Below are 25,109 nucleotides of genomic sequence, written 5' to 3'. Positions count from 1 at the left end.
TCGGGGGAAAGAGTAGCCCTGAGGCCAAGAGCACGAGGTGGCCCTTGACGTATGTATTTCATGTCTCTCAGCCTCTAATGCTCCCCTTGGTAGCTTTAGGGTGGCTGGTTTTACACACCAGAGAAAGTGCCCAGGCTTCCAGAACCACCCCACGTGGTGTGAGCAAAGCTAATGGTCCCGCTCAAGGACCACTTAGGGTGGGGAAAGGCTGGCTTTGCCCTTCACTTCAGCCGTGTTTATCAGACAGACAGGGCAAGGACCCAGGCTTGTAAGTGGGATCTGTGACTGAGGGGCTTGAAGACGAAGGGGAAGCTGTGCCTGGAGACAGGCAGTGCTGCAAAGGGTCTCTGCAAGGAGAGGGGTCACACAGAAGTCACCTGTGCCCAGGGGCTGAAGACCCTTGTGTTCCCACCGCAGCCTCACACCAGTCATCAGATCTCCTTGTCTTGATCATCCATCTGGAAATTTACTTTTAAAGGCTGACCTAGAAGTTAGATTTAGCTTCTTGCATTGAGCCAGAGTTTCACAAAGGAAAATTATCTCTAGAGAAGCAAATACAGGAGATTCATGCTAAGAGCAAGTAATAAATAACAATGACGTTCTGGCTCCAAACTCCTGATTTAGTGGCAGCTCGGGAAACACAATAAAACATTTGACCCAAAGCCAGGCTTAGGTTAGGCTGCGGGATGACTTACCGGCAAGAGTGGCGGACACGACCCACTCTTCATGCACAGCACAGACAGAATGGTTAAGTTTCATTACGTAAATAAGTCGTTCTGATTGGTCCAAGGAGTGCTAATTAGAGTGCCGCAGTTGGTGCAAATCTTAAAAGGCCTCTAGCAGTTAGATATCTGACCAAGTCGGTATTTACCCTGAAGGAGCAGGCTGCAGCCTCACCTCTGTGGCTGAGAACAGGGCACCATCAGGTCAGAAACAATCAATTGCAGTTGAAGTCCATTCTGGGAAACCTATAACCATTCCGGTAGGGAAATGGGCTTGGAAAATCTTATAGAAGTTTTTAAAAGTTAAGGCTGGGCAATTTTTCATGATTGCTTGTTTGGGCCTTAAGTCCACCTTATCTGGAAACACCTCCCAAGATGTTTGAAGTGGATGTGTAACAGCTTCACACGCCTTGTGCAACCACTGACCCAGTGGCCATTTTCTTCTTTTGACTGCATGGCACACAGAAAGTGTCCTTTTTGAGTAAGGGGTCTTGGAAAGGTGGATGAAAAGAAAACCAAGTCAAAACCTAATTTATAATGGGATAATAGCTTAGGATGCCAAAGGGTGGGTTTGTGATAGAATGCAGTGGACAGTGGATGGAATCATGGTACTGGGGCTGGAGGTCCTGACCCATCACTGCAGAAATCCCTTAAATTCTACAAATAAACAGTGAGAAACGATTCTGAGACATAAACAGTCCAGTTACTGGTATATTGGTACAGCTTAGACTTTTAATAAATAGAAGTTTTTCCTGATGCTAAAAATTATACATTAAAAAGTTGGAAAGTATTATAAAGTATAAGGGAGAAAATAAAAATCATTTCCCCTCATTCATTTTTAAAGGGAGTTTTTTTTTTTAAGAATGTGAATTTGGTGGGGAGGGTATAGCTCCGTGGTAGAGTGCATGCTTAGCATACACCAGGTCCTGGGTTCAATCCCTAGTACGTCCATTAATATCAAATAAGTAAATAAATAAACCTAATTTATCTCCCCCCAAAACAAAAACAAAATAAATAAAATAGAATGCTTTTTAAAATGTGAATTGGTTTTTAAATAGGATTAAGTGCTTTTTTTATTGTGATAAACTATACATAACATAAAATTGACCATTTTAACCATTTTTAAGTGTATAGTTCAGTAGCATTAAGTATATTCACATTGTTATGCACCCATCACCACCATCCATCTCCAGAACTTTTGGGGGGGATTAAGTGCTTTTAAAGTGCATTGTCATTTGTTGTAGATTCCAGGGAGGTTAGTAAGTAAAATCAGCATTTGATGATGTTAGTTCTAGGTAGCAGTGCATCTGCCTTTTAAACCCCTCTGTATTTTCTGTCTTCTAATCTTTTCTCTTTCCTTTCTTGGGCTAAGGACCAGGGGTGTCCTGGGGCATGTCCTTTACCCTTCCAGTGTTCCACCAGGAAACTCTATGAAAAACTCTTGCCAACCAAATCATAGACCCCAGGAAGGGAAGGGGATCATCAACTCCCTCCCTTCACAGGTAAAGAACCTGAGGCCCAGTGAGGTGACAGGTGTCTCTCAAGGCTGTGCACCACTCACATCTCCAGACCCTCTTGTCCCTACGCCTCTTTCTTCCGACCAGGAATTTTCCTCACTCTTCACCCATCTCCCCATTCAAGGCTGCTCCCAGGCTGGATTTGATTTGTCTCTACTTGACTTCCTGAGTGCCTGTCAGAGATGTGCTCTCAGACACTTTAGCCCTCTCTCTTGTTACAGACTTGACCGTCTTACCTCTAGGAGTTTTAGTCCTTCTCTCAACTGCAGTTAGGGGAAAAGTCAAGTTCCCTTTGGTGCCCGCACAGAGAAAGAGAAGGTTGGCAACCTCAGGAATCTGATCACAGGGAAAGGGGTCAAATGCTTTCTAAATCAGAGAGGATGCTGTCAGGAAACACCAGGAGAAGCTTCTTAGAGATGTGCAGGGATAGCTTGAGTCCCTGGCGTCCTCGGATGACCGAGGGTAACCCCGGCATTGCTCTTGGCCAGGTCCAGTCCAATCAACAATCACACATCCGCCATCCAGTTATCAGCGCTGCTAACTGACAGAGCAGGCGAGTGAGTCCCCTGACTGCCAGGAACGGGAGGACTCAGAAAGGAATAAACATTCCAGGCACCGCTGGTTTTACTGCACAGTGCACACAGTCCGGCTCTCACACCCACTCTTCACAGATGTGACAGTCACACTGCCCTCCTCTGGGCTGGCTGGTGAGGGTCTGACCCTTATCCTGAGGTTGACTCTGGATAGGCGAGGGCTGTTCTGCGGTTGGCTTCAGGTTCCCACTGAGTTTGTGAACAAAATGACTCTTCCTGGCACGCACTGCCTACTAACTAGACCACAAAGCCCAGCTGGCCTGCGGTGATGGGGGATGTCCTTGTGTCCAGTGGAGGAGCGAGGGGGTGAGGAGAGGGTGATGGGGGAAGAGAGCTAACCCCTGTCCTCGCCTCTGCGCCACCTGCAGGGGGATCAGACCGCCTTGCACCGGGCCACGGTGGTGGGGAACACCGAGGTCATCGCGGCGCTCATCCAGGAGGGCTGTGCTCTGGACCGACAAGACAAGGTGAGGCGGGAAGTGGGAGCCATCAGCCTGAGGACCCACTTTGAGAACTTCCCAGTGTGCGAAACCTTGGCGTTCCTGAGTCTTGTTGCTCACTTGTGATTTAACGTGACAAAATCAGCCCAGGGTCCCTCTGAAAGAGTATCTGATATCCCAGCATATTGGTGTTGTTTTGTTTTGTTTTGTTTTGTTTTGTTTTAAATCCTTCCCCCTGTTCTGTGGCAGCAGTGGGCAACCAAATAAATATAGATGGTGAAGAAAAAAAATCTAGAAGTAATGACCTGTGGAGGCCTGTATTGGGGAAGGGATGTGTCCCAGACTGTTTCCTTTTTTATTTTTTTAATAATTGAGCGAGTTAATTTATTTAAACTATATTAGAAGAAAAAAGGGAGCAAAATCAATTCTTCGGAAAAAAAATCCCAATGACATATATTAATCCAGTGTTTTTAAATTGTCAGACAGTCTTAAAACATGGAACTTTGCAATCAAGTGCAGTTCAACCCGTTTACTTTTTTAGACAGCCTTTCATTAAAGTGTAACACAGAAAAGTGCACAGCTAGTAAGTGTGCAGCTCAGTGAGTTTGCCCTGGCTGAGCACCTCTGTGTGAACCCCTAGATCAAGGAGCAGATCATTACCAGCACCCAGAATCCCCCAACTCTCTGGCCTTTGAGACCCTAGGCTTCCCCTTGTGGGTGTCAGCAGTCAGGCCTGTGTCTTGGTGTGTTGAATGAATGTCTTAGCCAGAGCCCGGACACAACTGGAGACTGTCTCTGCACTGAGCCTGGCTGACCGCCCCGCCCTGGCCCGGAACAGCAGAGAGGGTGTTTCTGCCTCTTCTCTGGATGCTTCCCCTCACCTCACCCCTACCTCGGGGCCCCACCCCACCCCACTCAATGCATTGCACTTAATAGTTCTTTTTTTAGTAGTAAGTTAAGCAAATGCAAGCTGTGTTTAATTGATTGATTTTTATTTAAAAGCCGCCTATTGAGGACACTTGTTTGCCTTATTTACAAATCACTGTCCTCAGTGCCTGTTCATTTGTTTGGGGCCCTGAGGCTTTTGGATCAAGCTGGGTGAGATTAAATTTGGGGGAAGAAAAAGGAGCTTTGGGATTTACCTATCTGCCCTTGGGCCCCTGGAAAGCACAAAGCTGGACTCTTCACTGGCCTGATCTTCGCAGGGTTCTCTCTGGGGCCGGGAGCAGAGCAGAGCAGGGCAGCCCCTGGGCAGCAGAGGCGGGGAGGAAGGCACACCTTGCGTCCTGATGTGGCTTCCTGTTAAACGTGAGCCCTCCTCAACCAGGGTTCCCAGAGAAGCTTAAGCCCTAATGCTTTAAGTCACCCATTGTGTGTCAGAAGTCTAGAGCGCACCTAGAATGGTACTTGTTATGTACCATTGGTGGGAGGATGGAGAAACTGGCCACTCAGACCACTTCCTGGGTTCAGGTGAGACACCCCCGCTGAGAAAGGCCCTGCGCCGTGCCCTAAAATACACTGCGGTGTATTGACTACAATGAGATGGGTCAGGTCTTGGGTAACACGCACTCTCTCCCCATGTGTTCTCCCCAGGACGGGAACACCGCCCTGCACGAGGCGTCCTGGCACGGTTTCAGCCAATCAGCCAAGCTGCTCGTTAAAGCAGGAGCCAACGTGCTTGCCAAGAACAAGGTGAGGCCCAGCAGGTACTAGATTCCCTTGTTCACAGGTGAGGGCGGCTGTGGCCTGCCTTCCCCGCCGGAGACTCTTCTCACCGAGCAGAGCGAGGGCTTGGGAGCTGCGGAAAGGAAGTGATAAGCCTGAAACTCCTCGGTGAGCAGGAGACCCTACCTGAGGCTCCAGCCTCCCATGAACTCTGTTGGTCTACGACAGGGTGGTTAAGGGAGCCAGCCCTGCCCTCATGGGGACAGGGGAGGAACGGCAGCGTCTCCTCCTCCTCGTTTTCCTCTGTCACCCCCCCCTTGCCTCCGTCCCTGTCCTTCTGTGCTCACTATTAATGTGTCCCTGGATGAGTTCAGAAGCCTCATAACTGACTGCCAGTTTGTCTAGTCTCTCTCCATCCTGCTCCTCCTCTGCTCAGAAACCTTCCAGGGACACTCCTCAGTCTGTCTCTGTCTCAGGCCTCCCCAGGGTGGCCTCAGCCTCTGTTGAAGTCATCTCTCTGGCAGAGTTTGGTGTGCGCCTCCCACACCATCAGAGTGGGCTCACCCTCCCATCACCTCCTTCCTTTCCGCCTGGTGACCTCCAGCCAGTCCCCGAGGGCGGCAGCCTCCCCCTCCCCAAAAGCCTCCCAGGGCTGTTTCCTACAGCACCCCGTGGACCCTCACAGCTGTGCCGTGTTTACTAGTTACTGGTTAAATATTTCACATGGTTCCCTCATGGGCCGGAAGCTTGCAGGAAAAAGCAAGCCACGCATCGTAACGTCTCCAGTTGCACCCGGCTCACTGCCTGGCAGCCTGGTGGCTCTCCATTTCTTTGAAGTGGTACATGGCCTGGATCATGATTTAGTAAGCTTTTACCAACTCTGAGTAGGTGGTTCCCAGTTAATGGCTAGGGAAACCTCAGCTGGGAGCCAGTGGAGTCTTTGAGTAAGACGTGTGATTCATTTGTGGCACAATTAGGGCCATCAACTCGCCAGGGTGCCTCCGCTGCAGCGTAGCCCTCCTGTCCCCCTCAGGGCTCCCAAAGTTTTGTGAGATGCCACGCATTCTCTCTCTAGGTAAAGCAGCAGAGGCTTTTGGAAGCACAGGTGAGGTGCCATCCCAAAAGAGAGATTCTGCATTCCGCACCAGCCACAGCCTCTGGGGAAGCCTCTAGAAAGTCCTTCTCCCCCCCGCCCCCCCAGATTTACTGAGGTATCACCGACAAATAAAATCAGCTGGTAGTTAAAGTGTATAACATGATGATTTGATAATTCCCAGTAGTTAATGAACCCATCAGTGACATCACATGTTTATCTTTTTGTGTGTGTGAGTGAGGACATTTGAGTTCTACTCTTAGCACATTTCACTTATACAGCACAGTGTTATCAACTACAGTCACCATGTTCTACAGTAGATCTTCAGGACTTATTCATCTTACAGCCGAAAGTTTATACCCTTTTTCCAACCTCTCTGTATTTCTCCTACCCGTACCCCCCAGCTTCTGGCAGCCATTTTCCTACTGTTTTGATGAGTTCAACTTTTTTTTCTTCCAGACTCCACTTAGAAGTGAGATCATACAGTACTTGTCTTTCTCTAACTTTTTTCATTTAGTGTATTGCTCCCTGAGTTCATCCACATTGTCACAAATGACAGGATTTCTTTCCTTTTAAAGGCTGAGTAATATTCCATTGTGTAAGAAAGGTCCTTTATACTCAGCAAATATGGCAGCCCTTGTCTGGGAAATCAGTAGTTATTGCTCAAGGTAGGGAAAATACCTGCCCTGTGTATCTGTCTAGGTCACATTTTTTTAATTTCAGATTTTAACATTGCCTCCTTTTCTCTGTGACTTCTCTCACTTTGCACAATGGTTTTGAGAGTCTTCCCTGTTGTTGCCTGTGTGATTGTATGGATGTGCCATAATTGTATATTCTAACCCATGTCTTTTCATTTCTTTCCTTCAAATGTTTTTCAGCATCACTGATATTTTCTTATGGGCAAAAGTAAACTGGTATATTTCTACAACCATCAGATTTCTTTTATTTCACTCATGTATTCCACACATATTTAATGACTCCCATGAAGCCAACAGCTTTGAGATCACCTTCTCTCTGCAGTGAGAATTACGCCAAGCTCTGAGCCCTGTCACAGGGAATAGAGTGTTTAAAACGTGGGCAGACGCTTCATTTTGGAAGACTAAGCTAACAGTGGTTCTCCACCTGGCTGCACTTTAAAATTTCCTAGGAAAAGGGGGGAAAAAAAAAACCCTGCCTGATGACCAGGCCCGAGGTGACCAGCTGTCTCAATTTGCTGTAGCTGGAGGGGCTTCCCAGAATGTAGGACTTTTACTGCTAAAACCTGAACAGCCTGGGCCCCACGCCCTGGGCCCGGAACATCAAAGTTGCAGCTGTGCACGGGTCTATTGCAAGGCTCCCTCAGGTGATTCCAGCCTGCAGCCAAGGGTTAATAACCACTGAGCTCACTCGGCTCTCAGGCTTAGACCCTCCTCCAAGTTCCTGGAGGTCACAGTGAAGAAGAAAGACTGCCCAGGTGAGTGAGAGCCAGGGTTACGAGAGGGGAAGTCAGTGACCCAGCGGTATGCAGTTTTCCTCTACTTTTTAAAACTCAGTCCTCTTTTCAAAGGTAAGGAGACTATAAACCATCCGTGAGTCTGGGGAGAGAGTGCTGTGTGATCCAGAGAGGAGTAAGCCAGCTGAGGGAGGAGCCATAAACAGGCAGGCTGAGAGCGCTGAACCCCACAACCGCAGGCCTGACCCAGCTCAGCAAAACAGACACTGAGCTTATGCGTTTAACCTCCCGGCTGCTCACAGTCCCCTCAGACTGCCACCCGCTCATGCTGCCTGCTTTTCTGGTTACTCTTCTAGGGCTCAGCAGCAGACTGCCGGCCTTATTCCCTTAGTTTCAAAAAATCCTCTTCTTGTTATGAGTTCTTTCTGCAAGATTGCTGTGGACATGATTCTGAACCTTACTTGTCATTTTGACTTTGAAGGTAGAGTCCATAAAGTAAGAGGGTCACTATCTGTACCAGGAGTGACAGATGCAACTGTAGTGCCTGTTATACGGGGACCTTGTCCATGGTTCAAATTTTGATGTTTCCAGAAAAAACAAGGTTTGAAAAAGCCTTGCTAGTTAAATCTGTTACCTTTAGTCTGCAGTGTAGAAAGTGGCCTGTTCAGTCTTCCTCACCCCATTGGTAGTGTGCTGTAGCCACAGCTGTTAAGCATATTGGAAAGGGTCCACTTACTGACAGCGCCCTACAGGTGCACAGCGTTTTGCTGTTAAGAAGGTGCTCTCCTAGGCAGTCCGAATCAGTTCTCCACAGCCTCCGCACGGAGAGGTCACGCTCCATTTTACAGGTAAGGAATTCAAGGCTGAGATTGTTAAGAGCCTTGCCTAGCAGTTTGCAATGTGTAAGTGGCAGAGCCAGGAGTTAGAAGCAAGGTTTTATGACAGATGTGCCTCTTCTGCCTGTTTGGACTCCCAGTTAAATGTTCTTGCCACTGAAGCACCCCAGCTTGGACCACCGATCGGGAAACAGACCGTGAGCATTGCTTTCTTCTGTAAGTCTCGCCCTGCCACAGGCTTGTCCCTAACGTGTCCTCCTTTCTCTCTGCCTCTCTCCAAGGCGGGGAACACGGCCCTGCACCTGGCCTGCCAAAACAGCCACGCCCAGAGCACCCGCGTCCTCCTGCTGGGCGGGTCCCGTGCCGACCTCAAAAATAACGTGGGTGAACAAAATCACCTTCTCTCGTGCTCTTGTGTCCCTCGAAAAATAGCCCTGAAAGCGTGCTTGAGCATTCACGTGTAGATAAAATGTAAAAAGTGGGGACTATCAGTAAAGTATTCCATTTTTTTTTTTTTTTGCAAATTTTTAAGGGGTCCTGGAGGGGCTAGGAAGAGGAATCAATGCAAACACTTTTTCTCCCATGCTTGTCCCCTCACTCCTCAGCCTTGGTCTGTTTTATCATTTTGTACAGCAGGTGTTTAGCAAATGAGTCTAAATGTTTTCAAGAAGCCTCTGCCCACATAGTGTTGTACTCTAAGCAAATATTGGCTGATGCTGTATCAGGAAGCCATCTGATACTCCACATCCAGCATCTACAAATCCATTACCGAGGCATCCTTGGGATGAGCTGATGGTTCAGTAGCTCATAGAGGTTCCTGACCTGAAGGGTCCTGTGGGCATCCCTCTTCCCTCCACAGAAGCTGTGTTTCCTTTATCAACCCCATCCCTTAGCCACACGCCTAGAGAATCTGACTGAGGCTTCTCTCCAAAATGACCTTGGCTGCAGCCCCCTGATTAGGAGCATGCTCATGTAGGGTGGTTCTGAGCCTGCTCTGAACCTCAGCTTTGAGCTTGGCTCCTTCTTAACCCAGGGGAGAAGGTGATGCTGAGGGCTGGCTTCTCTAGATAGAGCGGAGGTTGAGTGGCAATGTTAGGGGAGCACTGCAAAACGTTGTGATGTTGTCTCCAGTTTTGTTGTTTTTTTTCTCCGGGAGCAGTTTGGCCTGTGACTGCTAAGGAAGGTCCTGATCCTGAGTTTTTCTGAATGCTTTTTATTATGCCCAGCAATTGCTTCCTCATCAGTTCCCCCAGACTACGCTGCTTCACGTGGGACAGTGGGGCCCTACTAAAATGGGGTGCTCTTGACTTTTTTAGAGCACTTACAATCCTATGGCTCACCCTGCCTCCCTGGTCCTTCCAGGCACAATGGATCTGTGATGGGGAAATCTCATTTTCAAAGCAGTGCTATTGGTTTTAATCAGTAGATTGCAGAGCCTTGGGGTTGTAGGAGCGGTTGGGATTAATGAGCAGCTGAGATTAATGGAGTCTTATTAAGGGCAGGCTAAGCAGAGCCTGCCTTAGCGCTTATGAAGGTCTCCAGGGGAGCAGGCATCCAGCATTTGAAACCCAAAACAGAGCCTGCGTGGTGGGAAAGAGCAGGGCTGCAGGCAGAAAAGGACTGAGTCATGGAGTGAGCATCTGTGGTAAAGGAGATGCTTATAATCCAGGCCAGTACCCTCTAAAGAATATATGCTAGTCTGCTAGCTTTTAAATGAGCTTCTTGTTACTTTCTCTGTTTTGTTTTGTAACTGCTCAAACTGTGCTTAGAGTTTGATTTCTGTCCGCAGGCAGGCGACACCTGTTTGCACGTTGCCGCGCGCTATAATCACTTGTCCATCATTAAGCTCCTCCTCAGTGCTTTCTGTTCTGTCCATGAAAAGAACCAGGTCAGTGCATGTGTCCTCCCTATGGCTGTCAGCCCCCTTCCCTCAAGGCTAACTGTCAGGTGTGTTAGCACAAACCAGGGTTGGGGGAGGCTGCTGGGAGGGGGTGCCCTCTCCTGGTCTGGGACTCAACCAGTGCTGGTCTTTGCATGGGTGTTCCCCTCACCTCCCATGGTCCTGGTTTATCTGGCCTCCCGGAGAAAGCGTTCCCTTATCATTCCAGTGCACATCACCATGTTTGCATATTGAACATTTTCTGGAGATCCCAGGCAGGGTTTTGTTTTCAGTGGAAACCCACAAGGAAGAGTGACTTGGTAAATAAGCAAAGGAATTAGGTGTCGCATGACTCCTGAGCTGTGTTCCTTGCACTGCCACCTTTATGTGAGCTGATGGAGTCTCTCGTTTCTGTAAAGTTCAGTACATGATCAGGATATATGCTTTATAGTGGGGTTTTGAAATAAAGCTGTGATATTACAGCGTCCTATGGAAATGTGTGTGATTTTCAGTATCCATTTGGATTTTTAAAAAGTTGTCTTGTTATTTATGGATACCTAAGTGATGCCTTGTTTGGCTTCTCTGAGTTTGGGTGCATAAATATGAAGTTTTAAAAAAAAGATTGATTCAAATTGAATATACCCTGTGATGGTCGTTTCTGACTCTGGCTGCATATTAGAATCAACAGGGGAACTAAACATACCATTCTTGAATCCCACCCCGATTTAAGTGACTAGAACATCTGGGGATGAGGTCCAGGCAATGGTATGTGTTGTTTCGTTTTTTAAAAAACTCCTGGCCTGTGTGCAGACAGGATTGAGAACCACTGACCTAATAAAGTAGCTAAATACTGTCATTCTACATCCTTCCAGCAGATTCTAGTTCATTAGAACTAGATGACCCAACACAGCCCTCGCCAAACCGGTGCTTCTCAACCTGGGTGGCATATTTTAATCACCTGGGAGCTCTGAAATTATCACGCCCTGCCCACACCCCAGACTAATTAAGTCAATGTCTGGGTGGGACCTAGGCATCAGTAGTTTATAAAGCTTCTCAGCTGATTCCAGTGAGTAGCCAAGACTGGAAATCACGGCTCCAGAGCATCCCCCAAAACAACAAGGTGACTCAGGTGAGATGAACACTTTCCCGCTGCTCACTGCGGGAGGAGGGCCTGGGGTGGCTGGATTTCCATGCTGCCCTGGAAAAGTAGCAGGGCGCCTTCTTGATCACCTTCCAGTAGAGAACGAATTGCTTCACTTCTCCCACATTGGTCTGACTTATTGCTGTCATTCTGTTGGGGATAAAGACAGCATCTGCATTTGGAATTGGCCCCCAAGCTGCATTTGTCCGTTGCACAGCTGATAGTCAAGCATTTTGTTTTTTAAACAACAAAAAGAACTTAGGCTATTTCGTAAGAGGTTGAACAGCTGGTGTTAAGTGAACACGGATTATCAGTGACTCCACCCAGACAGAAAACACCCCAGCCTGTTGGGTGATTCCCGGTGGCCTGTCTGCATCCTCGAGGGTGGCTGCAGGGCTGGGATATTACTCCAGGGCCTGTAGAAGTAGTCATCTTCGAAGCTTCTGCTCATTCTAGCTCAGAAGCCGGTGGGTTCCCTGTCCATCCTTGCCTGGGCAGAGGGACATGGTCCAGGGCACCTGGCTACCTGCCCATGATCCTGCCTCCGTTGTAGCGTTGGGTGCCACCACTCTTGACAACGCCAGCCCAGTATTAGTTTAAATGCCCCCTGCATTTAATCCTGTCCCATGATTTCTGGTATCCCCAGTGAGAAAGGAATGCAGTATTTGTGCATAGTTCTTTCAGTTCCAAGATCTTTCAAAAGAACCACCTAACATCTTAGCGAAGGGCTGCTTATCAGTCTAAGGCAAATAAATCTCAGTTTGACTTTAAAAAGCCACCACCAGGTGATGGGATGAAAAGCTGGAGGGCTGTGGGCCATGACTGGATGGGTTTTAGCCAGCTTTCTTCTGATTAATTTCAGGCTGGAGACACAGCACTTCATGTTGCTGCTGCCCTAAATCACAAGAAGGTGGTTAAAATCTTACTGGAAGCCGGAGCAGATGGAACCATTGTTAATAATGTAAGTGGGGCTGCAGCAGTGCTTTCTAGAGCCATTCCCACTCCTTTCCAAATCAGGGCGTGTTGTTACCACCTCACCACTTCTGCCGACTCCGGGGCTCAGCGTGGAGCTGCGCGGACACCACAACCCTGGGGCCCGCTGGCGTGGACTTGAGGGGACCCTTGCTCCTAGCAGCCCTGTGAGTTGACAGACCCTGAGGACTCATCTTCAAGCAGTTCAGTGAGCACATCCTGGCATGACAGGGGTCAGGGCACCCAAGTAAACTGGCAAGTGGACGTTACTGAAAGTGAGTTTCAGGCTGGTAAACAGATGTGGGGGTCCTCAAAAAAATGACCTCCAAACTAATCTTCCTCAAAACTGTTTTCTCCAAAACCATCGTATCGCCTTCCTGTTTTCTGTGTCTCCCTCCCAGATCCTATAGCAGGCGCCAGCTCAGGTGCCCCCTCTCCCTTGAGGCTGGCCTGTGGTCTCTGCGCTCCTGAAACAGACTCAGAGCCGACCGTGTGGAGAGTCTGGGGTGTTAACGCTGGGGAAAGGCTCCCGTATCTAGTCTCCCACCTCTGTCTCCACCCCCAGCTCTAGTACCTGGAGTGGGTGATTCCTCGAGCACTTTCCCTTCCTTTGAATCCCACTGTTCCCAGCTTCGGGTTTTTGGCTTACTCTCTCTAGAGCCTCCGCTGTGGCCAGAGCCTCCTAATTGTTTTTCACAATCCAGTTGCCGAGACTCTGAGCCCTTCCAGGTGTCATCTCCATCGTTCTCCAGGGAAAACGCATTGCTTGGCTGGACTTTATGATCCTTTGTGTTTCCTCAAGTGAGATGTTCTACCTTGACCCTGTCTGATTTTTTTTTTAACCTCCCACATCTCTTTTCCAGGAGCCTGCCTTGGTGAGCGGTGCCCCAGACCTTTGCCTCCTAGATGGCTTACTGCTCACCTGTTAGCACTTAACCCTCTGTTGCTGAGTCCTCAGGTGTGACTGGGCGCCCTCATTGGCTGGGCTCAGGCTCGAGAGCAGGGCCCTGTCCCATGTGGTTGTGTTTCACTGAGCAAGCGTGGGAGTGGGCGTGCCTGGGTGCTAGGTTGCCCGCTCCCCGGAGAGCTGCCCCGGCTGGGCTGTGTGTGTGCAGGGTTGGTGTCCCGCACTCACTTGTCCTCCCTGTGTCTTTCCTCAGGCAGGCCAGACCCCGCTGGAGACTGCCCGCTACCACAACAATCCGGAAGTTGCTCTTCTCCTCACGAAAGCTCCCCAGGTAGGATCTGTTGCGTTTTCCGTCGTGTTGATTACGTGGGGCTGCAGAGGCGTTGGGCTTCCTCTGGTTGTGATCTCCCGAAGCCAGTTCAAACCAACTAAGTAGAAGACTGATGGGCTTACCCACCAGGCAGTGGGAAATGCGGGAATCCACGTGGGCCTCCAGGATAAAGGACCAGAGACCCCAGTGGGCCCTTCCTCACCCATGGGCGTCGTTTCCTGCCTGTGGCTGCATCATTGTCACTAGCAGTTTCCTGGATCTTAATTTCCAGCCAGGGAACAGTTCCAGTTTAAAATGTAGAAGATTGTGATTGGCAAGCTTGGGGTAATTGCCCTAAACAAGTAAGACAGGTGCTTTAAGAAGATGGGGGCACCCCTTTGACCACATGGTTAGAAGGGGCATTTCCCAGAGAAAGGTGGGAGGGGGCATCCATCTGGGCAGACAACAGTAAATGTCCACAAGAGGCAGCTGAGTACAGGATCATTTTCGTTATTAAATAACAGTATACTGATCATCATGTCAATTTAAGATGACTGATACCTTATTTGAGCTCAGGTTGAAGTGATCTAGGTAACCAAGAAATTCAATAGTGATAATTCATGTTATAACTTCAGCACTCTGAAATAACTTTTTATGTTACCTTCCACAGACATAATTTTTAAAATTTATTGGGATATACTGGACATGTAACCTTATATTTCAAGTGTACAGCATAATGATTCTATATATTTATATATTGCAAAGTGATCACAGTAAGTTTAGTTAACATCTATCACCACACAGAAAATTTTTTCTTGTGATAAGAACTTTTAAGATTTACTCTCTTAGCAACTTTCAAATATACAGTACAGTATTAACTATAGTCACCTTGCTATACATTACATCCTCCGGACATTTATGACTAGAAGCTTTTCTCGTTTGACCCCTTTCACCCATTTTACCCATTCATCACCCCCTGCCTCTGGCAACCAACAGTCTTTTCTCTAAAGTTTGATTTTTTTTTTCATTTTAGGTTCAGTATATGAGATCATACAGTGTTTGCATAGACACACAATTTTTATATAATTGTGCCTACAATGTATACTCCCCTTTTGTGTTCTGTCCTTTATTCTAACCATAAGAGAAAAGTGTTCTGCAGTCTTCAATTATTCATCGTAATGGAAGCATAGTATTCTCTTTTGGTCACTGTCCAATATTAAACCATTTCCTTAATTTTGGACATTTAGGTCATTTCCCAGTTGGAGCTAGTCTGTGTGACATTACAGAAAACACTGATTAGTTTTCCACCTTATTCTGGCTCATGTTGCAAGAAGACAATCTCAGGAAGCCAGAGGGATATTCTGGACCCCAGCCTGCTGCATCCTGTAGCCCAGTCCCAGCCAATCCAGGGTTCTTCGTGACCTTTATTCCGTTTAGGTTTTAAAAACATGCCTGATATAACTAGCAGTTTCTGGAAATCTTTGTCGTGCACAAGACAATCACCCTGTTGCCCGTGGAGTTGGTCCTTCTCAGTGGGCTCTGGAAATCTATAGAGCCCCTGACACAGATGCGAGTCCGGGGCTCCTTGGGGAAAAAAGCCCCACCTCTCCAACTGTTTGCAAACAGATCATCAGCAGAGTCTCCTCTGTGCATCCTGATAGAAAAAAGCGAGTCCCTCATGGATCAAAAAGGCCAGGGTGCTATCTAAGTGTTAGAATCCATCAGTTCCCTGGCCTTTCAGCGTCTGGCAGTTTGATGGACAGCCAGCCCTATGCGCAACCATTTTAGAATCAAGTCTTGTGGGTTGGAGTGTCCCCCGGCACACAGACTGCTGTGTCTTTAACCCACCTGTCATTTATCTTCCAGAGCCCAGGGATAGAGCTCTCTTGTGGAGCATTTTCCTATGTGGTTCTTCTTTAGTGTTTACATTTAAAAAATGACTTAAGCAAGTTTTTTCACACCCATGTTGGATAGCAGATAAACCAGATGACATTTTTTTTTGGAAGTGTTTTTTGTTTTCTTGCATGGTTGTTCACGCTAAACCTTATTTTCAACACAAAGAAAAAGCTTTGGAATATGCATAAAGTTGCCTGCATGCTGTTCGGTTGACCTGTAGCCTCAGAAATAGCCTTACTGTTTTTGTCTGAAACGAGAAATCCCCTTGCCTTGGCACCGTAGCTGACCATGGATTTTGATGCAGTACTAAGAGAATATTGCTTTCCAGGGCCTTAAGATCAATATTCCCTGATCTCTGAAGTAGAAAAGATCAGTGATGGCCTACTTGGTAGACGGTATGGTTCTCTGAGAAAGGCTGTTAGCCATGCAAAGGTGTTTTCACTGGCTAATAACATGGTCTATGCAGGGAATTTTTCTGATGATTTTGCCTTTGGGTGAACTGAGTGTTACTTCTCATTTGATGTGGCGTGGTTCACAAATGCTTCGGAAAGTGAATTTCAGGCTGCTTCTGGAGCTGTGTCCTAAGCGTCGATAAAGCAAATGAGCAGCAAGCATGAGTGGCTTCCCTTTATCAGACTCACCTGAGTCTAAGTTTAGCTCAGGACAGTGGTTCTCAGGCCTTTTTGGTCAAAGGACCCTTTTTTTTTTAAATATTCAGAGACCCATAAAGAGCTTTGTTTGTGTGAATTTATATCTACCAATAGTTACCATATTTGAAAATAAAATTGAGAAACATTTAAGATATTCATTTAAAAATAAGTCCATTTTGTGGTAACAAATAACATCGTTAAAAAAAAATCTTTCAAAACAAAAATTGAGTAAAAGAGTGGCTTTGTTTTACATTTTTTTGCAAATCTCCTTACTGTCTTACAAGAAGACAGGAATTCTCATCTCTTTTTCTGCCTGCAGTCGATCATAATATCGCTCATGCAGCTTCTGGGAAACACCACAGTATACACTCATGAGAGGAGTGTGAAAAGAGCCAATGTTACTGTAATGTGATGAAAATAATCTTAACTTCAGGGACCCAAGGGTCCCTGGACAATTTCAGAACTGCTGGCTTAGGGGATAAGAATACAGTTGTAAAATTTGGTTCAGTTGCTGGCAGCTATTGTCAGGAACTTCCCACTTAGGTAGTACCCACTGCCCATAGAGATTCTTTTTGTCCTATAATGGTGTCACTTGAATTTAATGAACACAAGAAGGAAGTCTGACATTGAGATGAAAGACACTGGGCTTAACTTCAGAGAGCCATTATCTGTCTGTATAAGAAGACAATGAAATATTTTATTGCTGAAAGATTGTGTGACCTTGAAAGTGTTTTCACTTTCTGGACCTCCTTGGCTTTTTAAAAGGGCGGGAACCCTGGAACCGGGGGTAGGGGTCTGAGGGAAGGGTGTGGAGCTGGGCCAGAGACTGAAGCTTTCCACCAGCTCAGAGATCTGTACTCTGATTAAACATCTCTGCCAACTAAAGCAACCCTAACCCCCCTTAGGCAGGTGGGAGGCACCTGACAGGGACCGACAGTCCAAGGTGTGCCAGCCACCTACTTTGTCTCAGTTAATCCCAGCAACTCCCTGTTCTCTCATTTGAGAAGACAGAGCACAGGGAGGTCAGATAACTTGCCCGTAGATCTCCAGCTAGCTGCTGCTTGGCTCCAGTCTGGATCCATAGTGTCCATCCCACCTGTGTCTATCCCACCTCTCTGCACTCAAAGGGGCAGACCAGAGGCTTCCTTCTGGGAAAGAGACTCCTGCCCTGTGGCTGGTATCCTGGCTCACAGATGTAACTTGATTACGTTGGAATTACATTGAATATGACTTGGATATGATTTGGCCAAGGGAGAGTCTGATGGGCTAGATTGGGACAAGTGTCCCAGGATAGTGAGACTGCCTGGCATGGGGCTGCCCGCCACAGCAACTCCAGGGGGCACCGTTCACATCCTAGTCTATGTGAGTGGTGCTCCCTGGAGTTGAGCAGTGCACAGCCTGCTCACACCTGCATGGCTGCCCTGGCCCAGCGCATAAATGTCTGTTAGCATTGAGCTCCTCACGGTCAGGAACGATGTCCTACCTGTCTCTGGGTCTCTAAGTGCCCAGCACAAGACGTGGGAGGCATAGCAGGTGGTCTCGAGGCGCTTGTCTGATGTGATCGCTTGGTCTCTCCCACTAGGCTGGAGGCTCCGTTAGGTCCGAGGAGCATCCTCATGCTGACGCTGTGCATGCCCGTGGTTTGTAACGATGCCTCTTGCCTCCTTCAGGTCTTGCGCTTCAGTCGTGGGCGAAGCTTGAGGAAAAAGAGAGAGAGGCTCAAGGAAGAGAGGAGAGCTCAGTCTGTGCCAAGAGATGAGGTGGCACAAAGCAAGGTGGGGGGTAGCCCGCCCGCTTACAGGGGGGACACTGTCTCCCTGCCTCCTCTGGGCCTGTCTGGTGGCTGCCACGCCCTCTGTCTCTTCTTTCCACTGGGTCCTTCAAATCTTGTTCGGCTTTCCTTCTGGCCTCTTGTTCACGATTTCAGGCTGTGTGTGTGTGCCACCAGCACCCTTGTCTGGCTGTATTTACTGGCTCTGCCTCCCTGACAACACACCTTTCATTGTGTAGAACAGTGGTTTTCAAAATGTAATATCCACTGTATCATCCAGAACCTTGTTAGAAATGCAGATTTGGGGGCCTTACCCAAGACCCACTCACTGGATTAGAAACTCTAGGGTGGGGCCCAGCAATCTGTGTTTGAATGAGCCCTCCAGGTGATATCAATGTGGACTGAAGTTTGAGGACCATTAGCATAGCTCTCTGCCTCTCTTGCCTCTTAGGGAGTAAACCGAGGCTGTGCTGGCCCACATGCCTCCTTTGTACAAATTAGAAAAAGATGCCAGAGTGGCCCAGTACAGGGCACATATGGTGAACAGAGCCCGAGCTGGATTTCCACTCCTTCTGCCCCCATCACACCTTTGGCTAGGTGCCTTTGTGCAGTGAACAGCTTGCCCAACTGTATACGGCAGCCAGGGAATGAACCATGCCTTTTAGGTCTCCCAGGAGGAAGAAGACTAGGATATAGACAAATTTTGGCACATAAAATTTTATACCAAGTACTTGTTTTTCTGTCCATCTGAAAATCTTATCAATTTCCAGGGTTAAGGCTTTGTAACTGATTAAGTTCTTATGTGTGAATTGCACATATTAATTTGTAAAATTTCTCACAAGGACCATCCCCCCATTTCAGAGGGTTTTTACTCTTCTCTTTGAATTGTGACGGTCCAAGTTCAAAGAATGGGGTTGCTTTTTGGTTGAAATGCAAAAAAACAAAAATCTCTAATGCTGAGGTACTTTGTGTGTGGGTTCCTGAAGTTCTAGAACATAGAATTAGACCCAAGGCTGTATCTAGTTGGGCATCTAATAAAGTAAAAGCCAAATATTCAACTCCCCAGCAGAAGCACACATGTTCAGTTAAGACCACCAAGCAGTGCTCCCTCTGTCTGAAATTTGTCATTGGCGAGGATTCCCATGGGTCCTTTTAGTGGATGGAGTCTTGGAAATTTTATGCCATTATTGAAAAAGGCTGAGGGGTTCAAGTAGAACAGGTTTCTGGGCTTCTTTCTGCTCTGTAGGGAAGCGTCTCAGCAGGAGACACTCACAGCAGTGAACAGGCCGCACCCAGAAAAGAAGAGGCCAGAGAAGATCTCCTGTCTGCCTCCCCGGAGCCCACAGCAAAGGACAGCCGGCAGAGAAAGTCCAGGCCCAAGGTCAGGAGGCACGTGAGAGCAGCTGAGAGGGCTGGGAGGCGGGCTGGCGGAGGGCCCTGTGATAGCATCATGCCCGACACTGAAAAGCCACTTCACTGGCTGGCTTGCTGGTTTGGAGCCAGAGCACAGACATTAGACCTGGCTGGCTGCAGACACCAGGTTAGCATGCCGATACATCCTTTTTTTGTTTGTTTTTGTTGGGGGGGCAGATATTAGGTTTATTTATGTATTTTTAAGTTAAATTTCTTTTTTTTTTTCCATGGAGGTACTGGGGATTGAACCTAGGACCTTGTGCTTGCTAAGCACACACTCTACCACTGAGCTATACCCACCCCCAATACATCGTTTTTAACATGTGGTATCTGGAGTAGGATGCTGTGAGACTAGCAAGGCGGGGTTCTTTGCCCCAGAAGCGGGCGAGATGGGAGCAGCGGGCTAGGTGTCAGGCTTGCAGATGCCACAGCGCTCAGGGCGGTTGTCTCCTCCTCTCCTGCAGGTGTCAGCATTTTCTGACCCCACCCCACCAGCAGACCAACAGCCCGGACAGCAGAAGAACTTGCACACTCATGGTCACCCTAAAAAGAGGCCCAGGCATCGATGTTCGCCCCCGCCCCCTCCCCACGAGTTCAGAGCGTACCAGCTCTACACGCTGTACCGGGGCAAGGACGGGAAAGTGATGCAGGTACCTGCTGGGCCCTGTCAGGACAGGACCATGGGCCATAAGCGAGGCACCTGTGTAACACTGTTGCTGGGGGCTGATGTCCACTCGAGGCAGTGACTGAAGAACGCATGAGCTTTGAAGATAAGCCAGCTGGCCCTCCTCACCTAAACAGTGCAAATACACTCTGTTGGCGAGCAGCGGGGTAGTTTTCTGCACCATCCTCATCTGACTAGATAATCCCGAGGCGGGGGAATGGATTATAGCAGTTTGAAGATTGGAACTAGATGTTACTCTCTCTGCATCTTCTTAGCGCCTGCTGGACCCGAAGCTTGACTTGTCAGACAGTAAAGTTAGAACAGGGACAGTGATCCTCCGTCGTATGTGTTCCCCCGCTACACTGACTGGCACACAGTGGGCACTGGACACATGCTTGTGGAAGGAACGAAGCAGTTGGTTTGATTTTGTTTTTGGCTTCCCTCTCAGGCACCGATAAATGGTTGTCGATGTGAACCCCTCATCAACAAGCTGGAGAATCAGCTGGAGGCAACGGTGGAGGAGATCAAAGCAGAGCTGGTATCGGTGCAGGACAAGATGAACACAAAGCTGGGGCATATGGAGACTAAGACCCAGCACCAAGTAAGCAGCTGCCGTCCTCCTAACTGTGGGGTGTTCTAGTAGAAAACGAAACCCGGGAGTGCAGCGCACCTTTCTGTTCTGCAAACTGCTCTGAGCATGCGGGGCGGGCTGTCGGGAAGAGGCCGGCTTGTGATTTCTTTAAAGCCCATTTACTTAAACTTTTTTTTTGCATTAAAATTTTTTTTTATTGAAGTATAGTTGATTTACAAAGTTATGTTAGTTTCTGGTATACAGCAAAGTGATTCAGTTTTTTAAAAAATTTTAATATTTATATTTATTTTTTAATAGACTTTTAAACTGCTCTTTTAGAGCAGTTTCAAGTTCACAATAGAATTGAGCAGAAAATAGAGTTCGCACATAGTCCTCCCCACCCACACATATATACTCCCCTCCCCTCAACATCCCTCATCAGTGTGGCATATTTGGTACAGTCGATGAACCAACATGGGCACATTATTATCAACCAAAGTCCATAGTTTACATTAGGGTTCACTCCTGATGTTGTACATTCTATGGGTTTTGACAAATGCTTAATGACATGTAGCCACCACTATAGTATCATACAGAATAATTTCATTGCCCTAGAAATCCCTTGTCCTCCATCTGTTCATTCCTTTCTCTCTCCCTCTCCCCAAACCCCTGGAAACCACGATCTTTTTATTGTTTCTGTAGCTGTGCCTTTTCCAAAATGTCATTTGGTTGGAATCATACAGTTTGTAGCCTTTTCAGACTGGCTTCTTTCATTTAGTAATGTCTTTCAAGTTTCTTCCATGTCTTTCATTTTTCCCTGCACATATATTTTCTAACTTACATGTATGTACTGTTCACTGTTTCTAAGAACATTTAGAGCTTTAGCTTTTTAAACTAACATAGTTATCAAAGGAATAAAGCCAACCACAAAATAAGAATTAATTAAAAAAGATACATACACCCTGCTATTAACAGCAACATCCTATGTTATAATGGCCAAGATATGGAAGCATCCTAAGTGCACATCAATAGTTGAATAGATAATGAAGATGCAGCGTGCATATATGTGTGTGTGTGTATATATATATGTAATGGAATACAACTCACCCATAAGAAAGAAGGATATTTTGACATTTGTGGCCCTTCATTCACCTTTTTTTTTCTCACTTCAAAAACCAGAATTTTATAACTGGCAGAGACGTTTCCATTACATCAAAAACAACAAAATAGCTAGAAATGCACTTAACCAAGGAGGTTACCTATAATCTGAAAACTGAAATGACACAAAGAAATGGAAAGATTTCTTGTGCTCTTGGACTGGAAGAATCAACATGATCAAAGGCAATCCACAGATCCAATGCAACCCCCATCAAAATACTTGTGACATTCCTCACAGAACTAGAACAAAGTTCCAAAATTTATAAGGAACCACGGAAGACGCCGAATAGTCAAAGCAATCTTTTTTTTCCTCTCTTCTTTTTGTTCTCTTTTTTTATGGTTTGATGACTAGAGAAGGTCCTTTAACACTTGTTGTAAAGCTGATTTGGTGGTGCTGAAATCTTTTAGCTTCTGTTTATCTGGGAAGCTTTTGATTTCTTCAAGTCAGGGCCTTGCTGGATGGAGTATTCTTGGTTGTAAGTTTCCCTCTTTCATCGCTTTAAATATATCTTGTGACTCCCTTCTGGCCTGTAGAGTTTCTGCTGAAAAATCAGCTGATAACCTTATGTGAGTTCCCTTGTATGTTATTTGTTGCTTTTCTCTTGCTAATTTTAATATTTTCTCCTTATCCTTAATTGTTGTCAATTTGATGACTGCGTGCCTTGGTGTCTTCCTCTTTGGGTCGATCATGTGTGGTACTCTCTGTGCTTCCTGGACTTGGGTGACTGTTTGCTTTCCCAAGTTGGGGAAGTTCTCAGTGATTATCTCTCCAAAAATGTTCTCAGGTCCTTTCTTCTCTTGCTGGGACCTCTGTAATGCAAATATTAGTGCGCTTCATATTGTCCTGGAGTTCTCTTAAACTATCCTCATTTCTTTTCATTCTTTTCTTTTTTCTGTTCTGAAGTAACTTCCGCTATCTGTCTTCTAGCTCACTGATCCATTCATCTGCCTCATTTAGTCTATTCTTGGTTCCTTCGAGTGTATTTTTTCATTTCAGTGATTTTATTCTTCAACTCTGGGTATTCTTTATATTTTCCAACTCTGCTTAAAAAGTTTGCTCTGTGCATCTGTACTCCTCTTGAGTTCTCTGAACATATTGGCCATCATTACTTTAAACTCTTTCTCAGATATATTGCCCATCTCCTCATCACTTATCTCTTCTGGGATTTCATCTTGTACCTTGGCCTGGGAGATATTCCTTTGCCACCTCATATCATCTATCTATCTATGTGTGGATTCCTTCCACAGGCTTTGGAATTACTATTTTCTTATTTCTAGTATCTGCTCCTGGTGGATGAGGCTGGGCTAGAGACTTATGCAGGTTTCCTGGCAGGAGGAGCCAGTGCCTGCCCACTGCTGGGTGAAGCTTGGTCCCGGACCTCTGGTGGGTAGGGCTTTGTCTAGAGGCCTTTGTGGCTCAGGAAGTCTGCTGATGGGTGGGACTGTGTTCCCACTCAGTATGTTGTTTGGCCTGAGGCTTCCGTACAGGCTGTTGGGTGGGGCTAGGTCTTGTTGCTGATGATCCAATCAAGATGTCAGCCTCCAGGAAGCTCATGTAGATGAACATTTCCAATGTCTGCCACCAGCTTTTATGTCCCCTGAGTGAGCCACAACCGTCCCCCATGTCCCTAGGAGACCCTCCAAATCCAGCAGGCAGGTCTGGCCTAGGTTCCTATGAAATCACAGCCTCTGCCCTTGGACCTGGTGCATGTGAGTTTCCGTGTATGCTTCCCAAAAGAATGGAGTCTCTGTTTCTCCCAGGGCCAAGCCCCCCTAGCCTTCAAAACCAGATGTCCTGGGGTCTCCTCTTCCCAATGCCAGAACCCAAACTGGGGAGACTGACATGGGGCTTAGAGCTCCCACTCCTGTGGGAGGGTCTCTGTGACCCAACAAATCTTCAGCTTGTGGGTCGCCCACCCGAGGAGTATGGGGCTCAATTATATTGCAAGCATGCCCCTCCCACCATCCTGCTGTGGTTCCCTCTTTCTGTTTCTAGTTGCAAAAGATCTTTTTTGCTAGGTTCCAGTCTTTTTTCAATGGTTATTTAGCATTCAGTTGTTTCGTTGTAGTCATGAGGAGAGGCAAGCTCATGGTCAAAGTGATTCAGTTTTTTATATAAATATAGACATTCTTTTTCATGTTCTTTTCCATTATGGTCTGTTACAGGATATTGAATATAGTTCCCTGTGCTATACAGTAGGATCTTGTTTATTTTATATATAGTGATGTGTATCTGCTAATCCCAGATTCCTAATTTATCCCTCCCTATGCCTTTCCCCTTTGGTAACCATATGTTTGTTTTGTAAATCAGTTCATCTGTGTCATAGTTTAGATTTCCCATATAAGTGATATCATATGATACTGGTCATTCTCTTTCTGACTGACTTCACTTAGTATGATAATCTCTAGGTCCATTCATGTTGCCGCAAATGGCATTATTTCATTCTTTTTTATGGCTGAGTAGTATTCCATTGTGTATATATTACCACATCTTCTTTATCCATTCCCATTTACTTAAATTTTTTGAACATGTTTAATTTGCCTCAGATTAGAAAAATAATATATACCCATTATAGAGCATTTTTTAAAATATGAAAACTAGGAAGGAAAATAAATCACCTATAAGCCCACTATGATGAAAAAGCACAATTAATATTGGTGTTTATTTTTTTCCAGTCACTTGATACATCTGTTCACTCAATCCCCCTTTCCCACTGTACAGTAAAGTAGTATAATCATGTCTATAGTTTTTTTTTTCTAACTTTATTTTGAAAATTGTCAAACATATAGAAAAGTTGAAATACTAGCTTAAGGAAGCTTCTATACCCTCTACCTAGATTCAACCACTTGTTACTATGTTGCCACATTTGCTCTGTGTCCCACATTCTTTCTCTTGCTGAACTGTTTGAGTTTTAGCTGTAGATGGGCCTGACACCTCACCTCTAAGTACTCCAGAGTCATCGACTAAGACTGAGGACTTGGTCCTTCATAACACAATATGGTTTTCATATCTGGGAAAATTAACACTAATTGCATAATATCCAGTTCAAATTCAGATTTTTTCAATTCTCCCATAATGTTTTTTTATAGCTGGTTTTTGTTTTTAATCCCAGCCAAAGATCCAGCGAATTTTTGTGCTTTTATGTTATATTTTGTGTTACGTCTCTGTGGTCTCTTTTAGTCTAGAGTGGTCCCTGGTTTTTTCTTGCAGCGTTTGTTTTCTCCCATCTTATTAACTTGTTAAAGAGTCCAGGCTGGGTGTTTTATAGGATGTTTCATATTCTGGATTTGTCTGATAGTTTCTTCCTAATGTTATTGAACTTATTCCTCTATCCTTGTGTTTCTATAAACTGACAGCTATCTCTAGAGCAGTAATTCTCAGTGTCGTCCCCACATCAGTGGCATCTGTGTCATCTGGGGACTTGGAAAATGCAAATTCTTGGGCCTTATTCCAAATCCACTGAGTTTAATTGTGATTG

At 46.4% G+C, this 25,109-nt stretch overlaps 1 protein-coding gene across 12 annotated transcripts in view; it reads left to right on the top strand.

Moving 5' to 3' along the window:
- ANKRD6 (ankyrin repeat domain 6) overlaps positions 1-25,109 on the top strand; it is a 196,320-nt gene that overhangs the window by 138,656 nt on the left and 32,555 nt on the right. For 8 of the 12 annotated variants that reach the window (XM_031456036.2, XM_010987694.3, XM_064486862.1 and 5 more), the window contains 10 exons: positions 3,201-3,299; positions 4,866-4,964; positions 8,580-8,678; positions 10,088-10,186; positions 12,181-12,279; positions 13,451-13,528; positions 17,724-17,828; positions 19,071-19,205; positions 19,702-19,887; positions 20,350-20,502. In XM_031456036.2, coding sequence (XP_031311896.1) covers positions 3,201-3,299; positions 4,866-4,964; positions 8,580-8,678; positions 10,088-10,186; positions 12,181-12,279; positions 13,451-13,528; positions 17,724-17,828; positions 19,071-19,205; positions 19,702-19,887; positions 20,350-20,502 — 1,152 coding nt within the window. The remainder of the gene's footprint in view (positions 1-3,200; positions 3,300-4,865; positions 4,965-8,579; positions 8,679-10,087; positions 10,187-12,180; positions 12,280-13,450; positions 13,529-17,723; positions 17,829-19,070; positions 19,206-19,701; positions 19,888-20,349; positions 20,503-25,109) is intronic. The other 4 variants (XM_031456043.2, XM_031456042.2, XM_031456041.2 and 1 more) reach the window with 3 other exon arrangements.

This window comes from Camelus dromedarius, chromosome 6 (assembly GCF_036321535.1).
Source record: "Camelus dromedarius isolate mCamDro1 chromosome 6, mCamDro1.pat, whole genome shotgun sequence".
NCBI lineage: Eukaryota > Metazoa > Chordata > Mammalia > Artiodactyla > Camelidae > Camelus > Camelus dromedarius.
The sequence above is the reverse complement of the archived record's forward strand: the minus strand, read 5'-3'. Positions and strand labels throughout refer to the sequence as shown.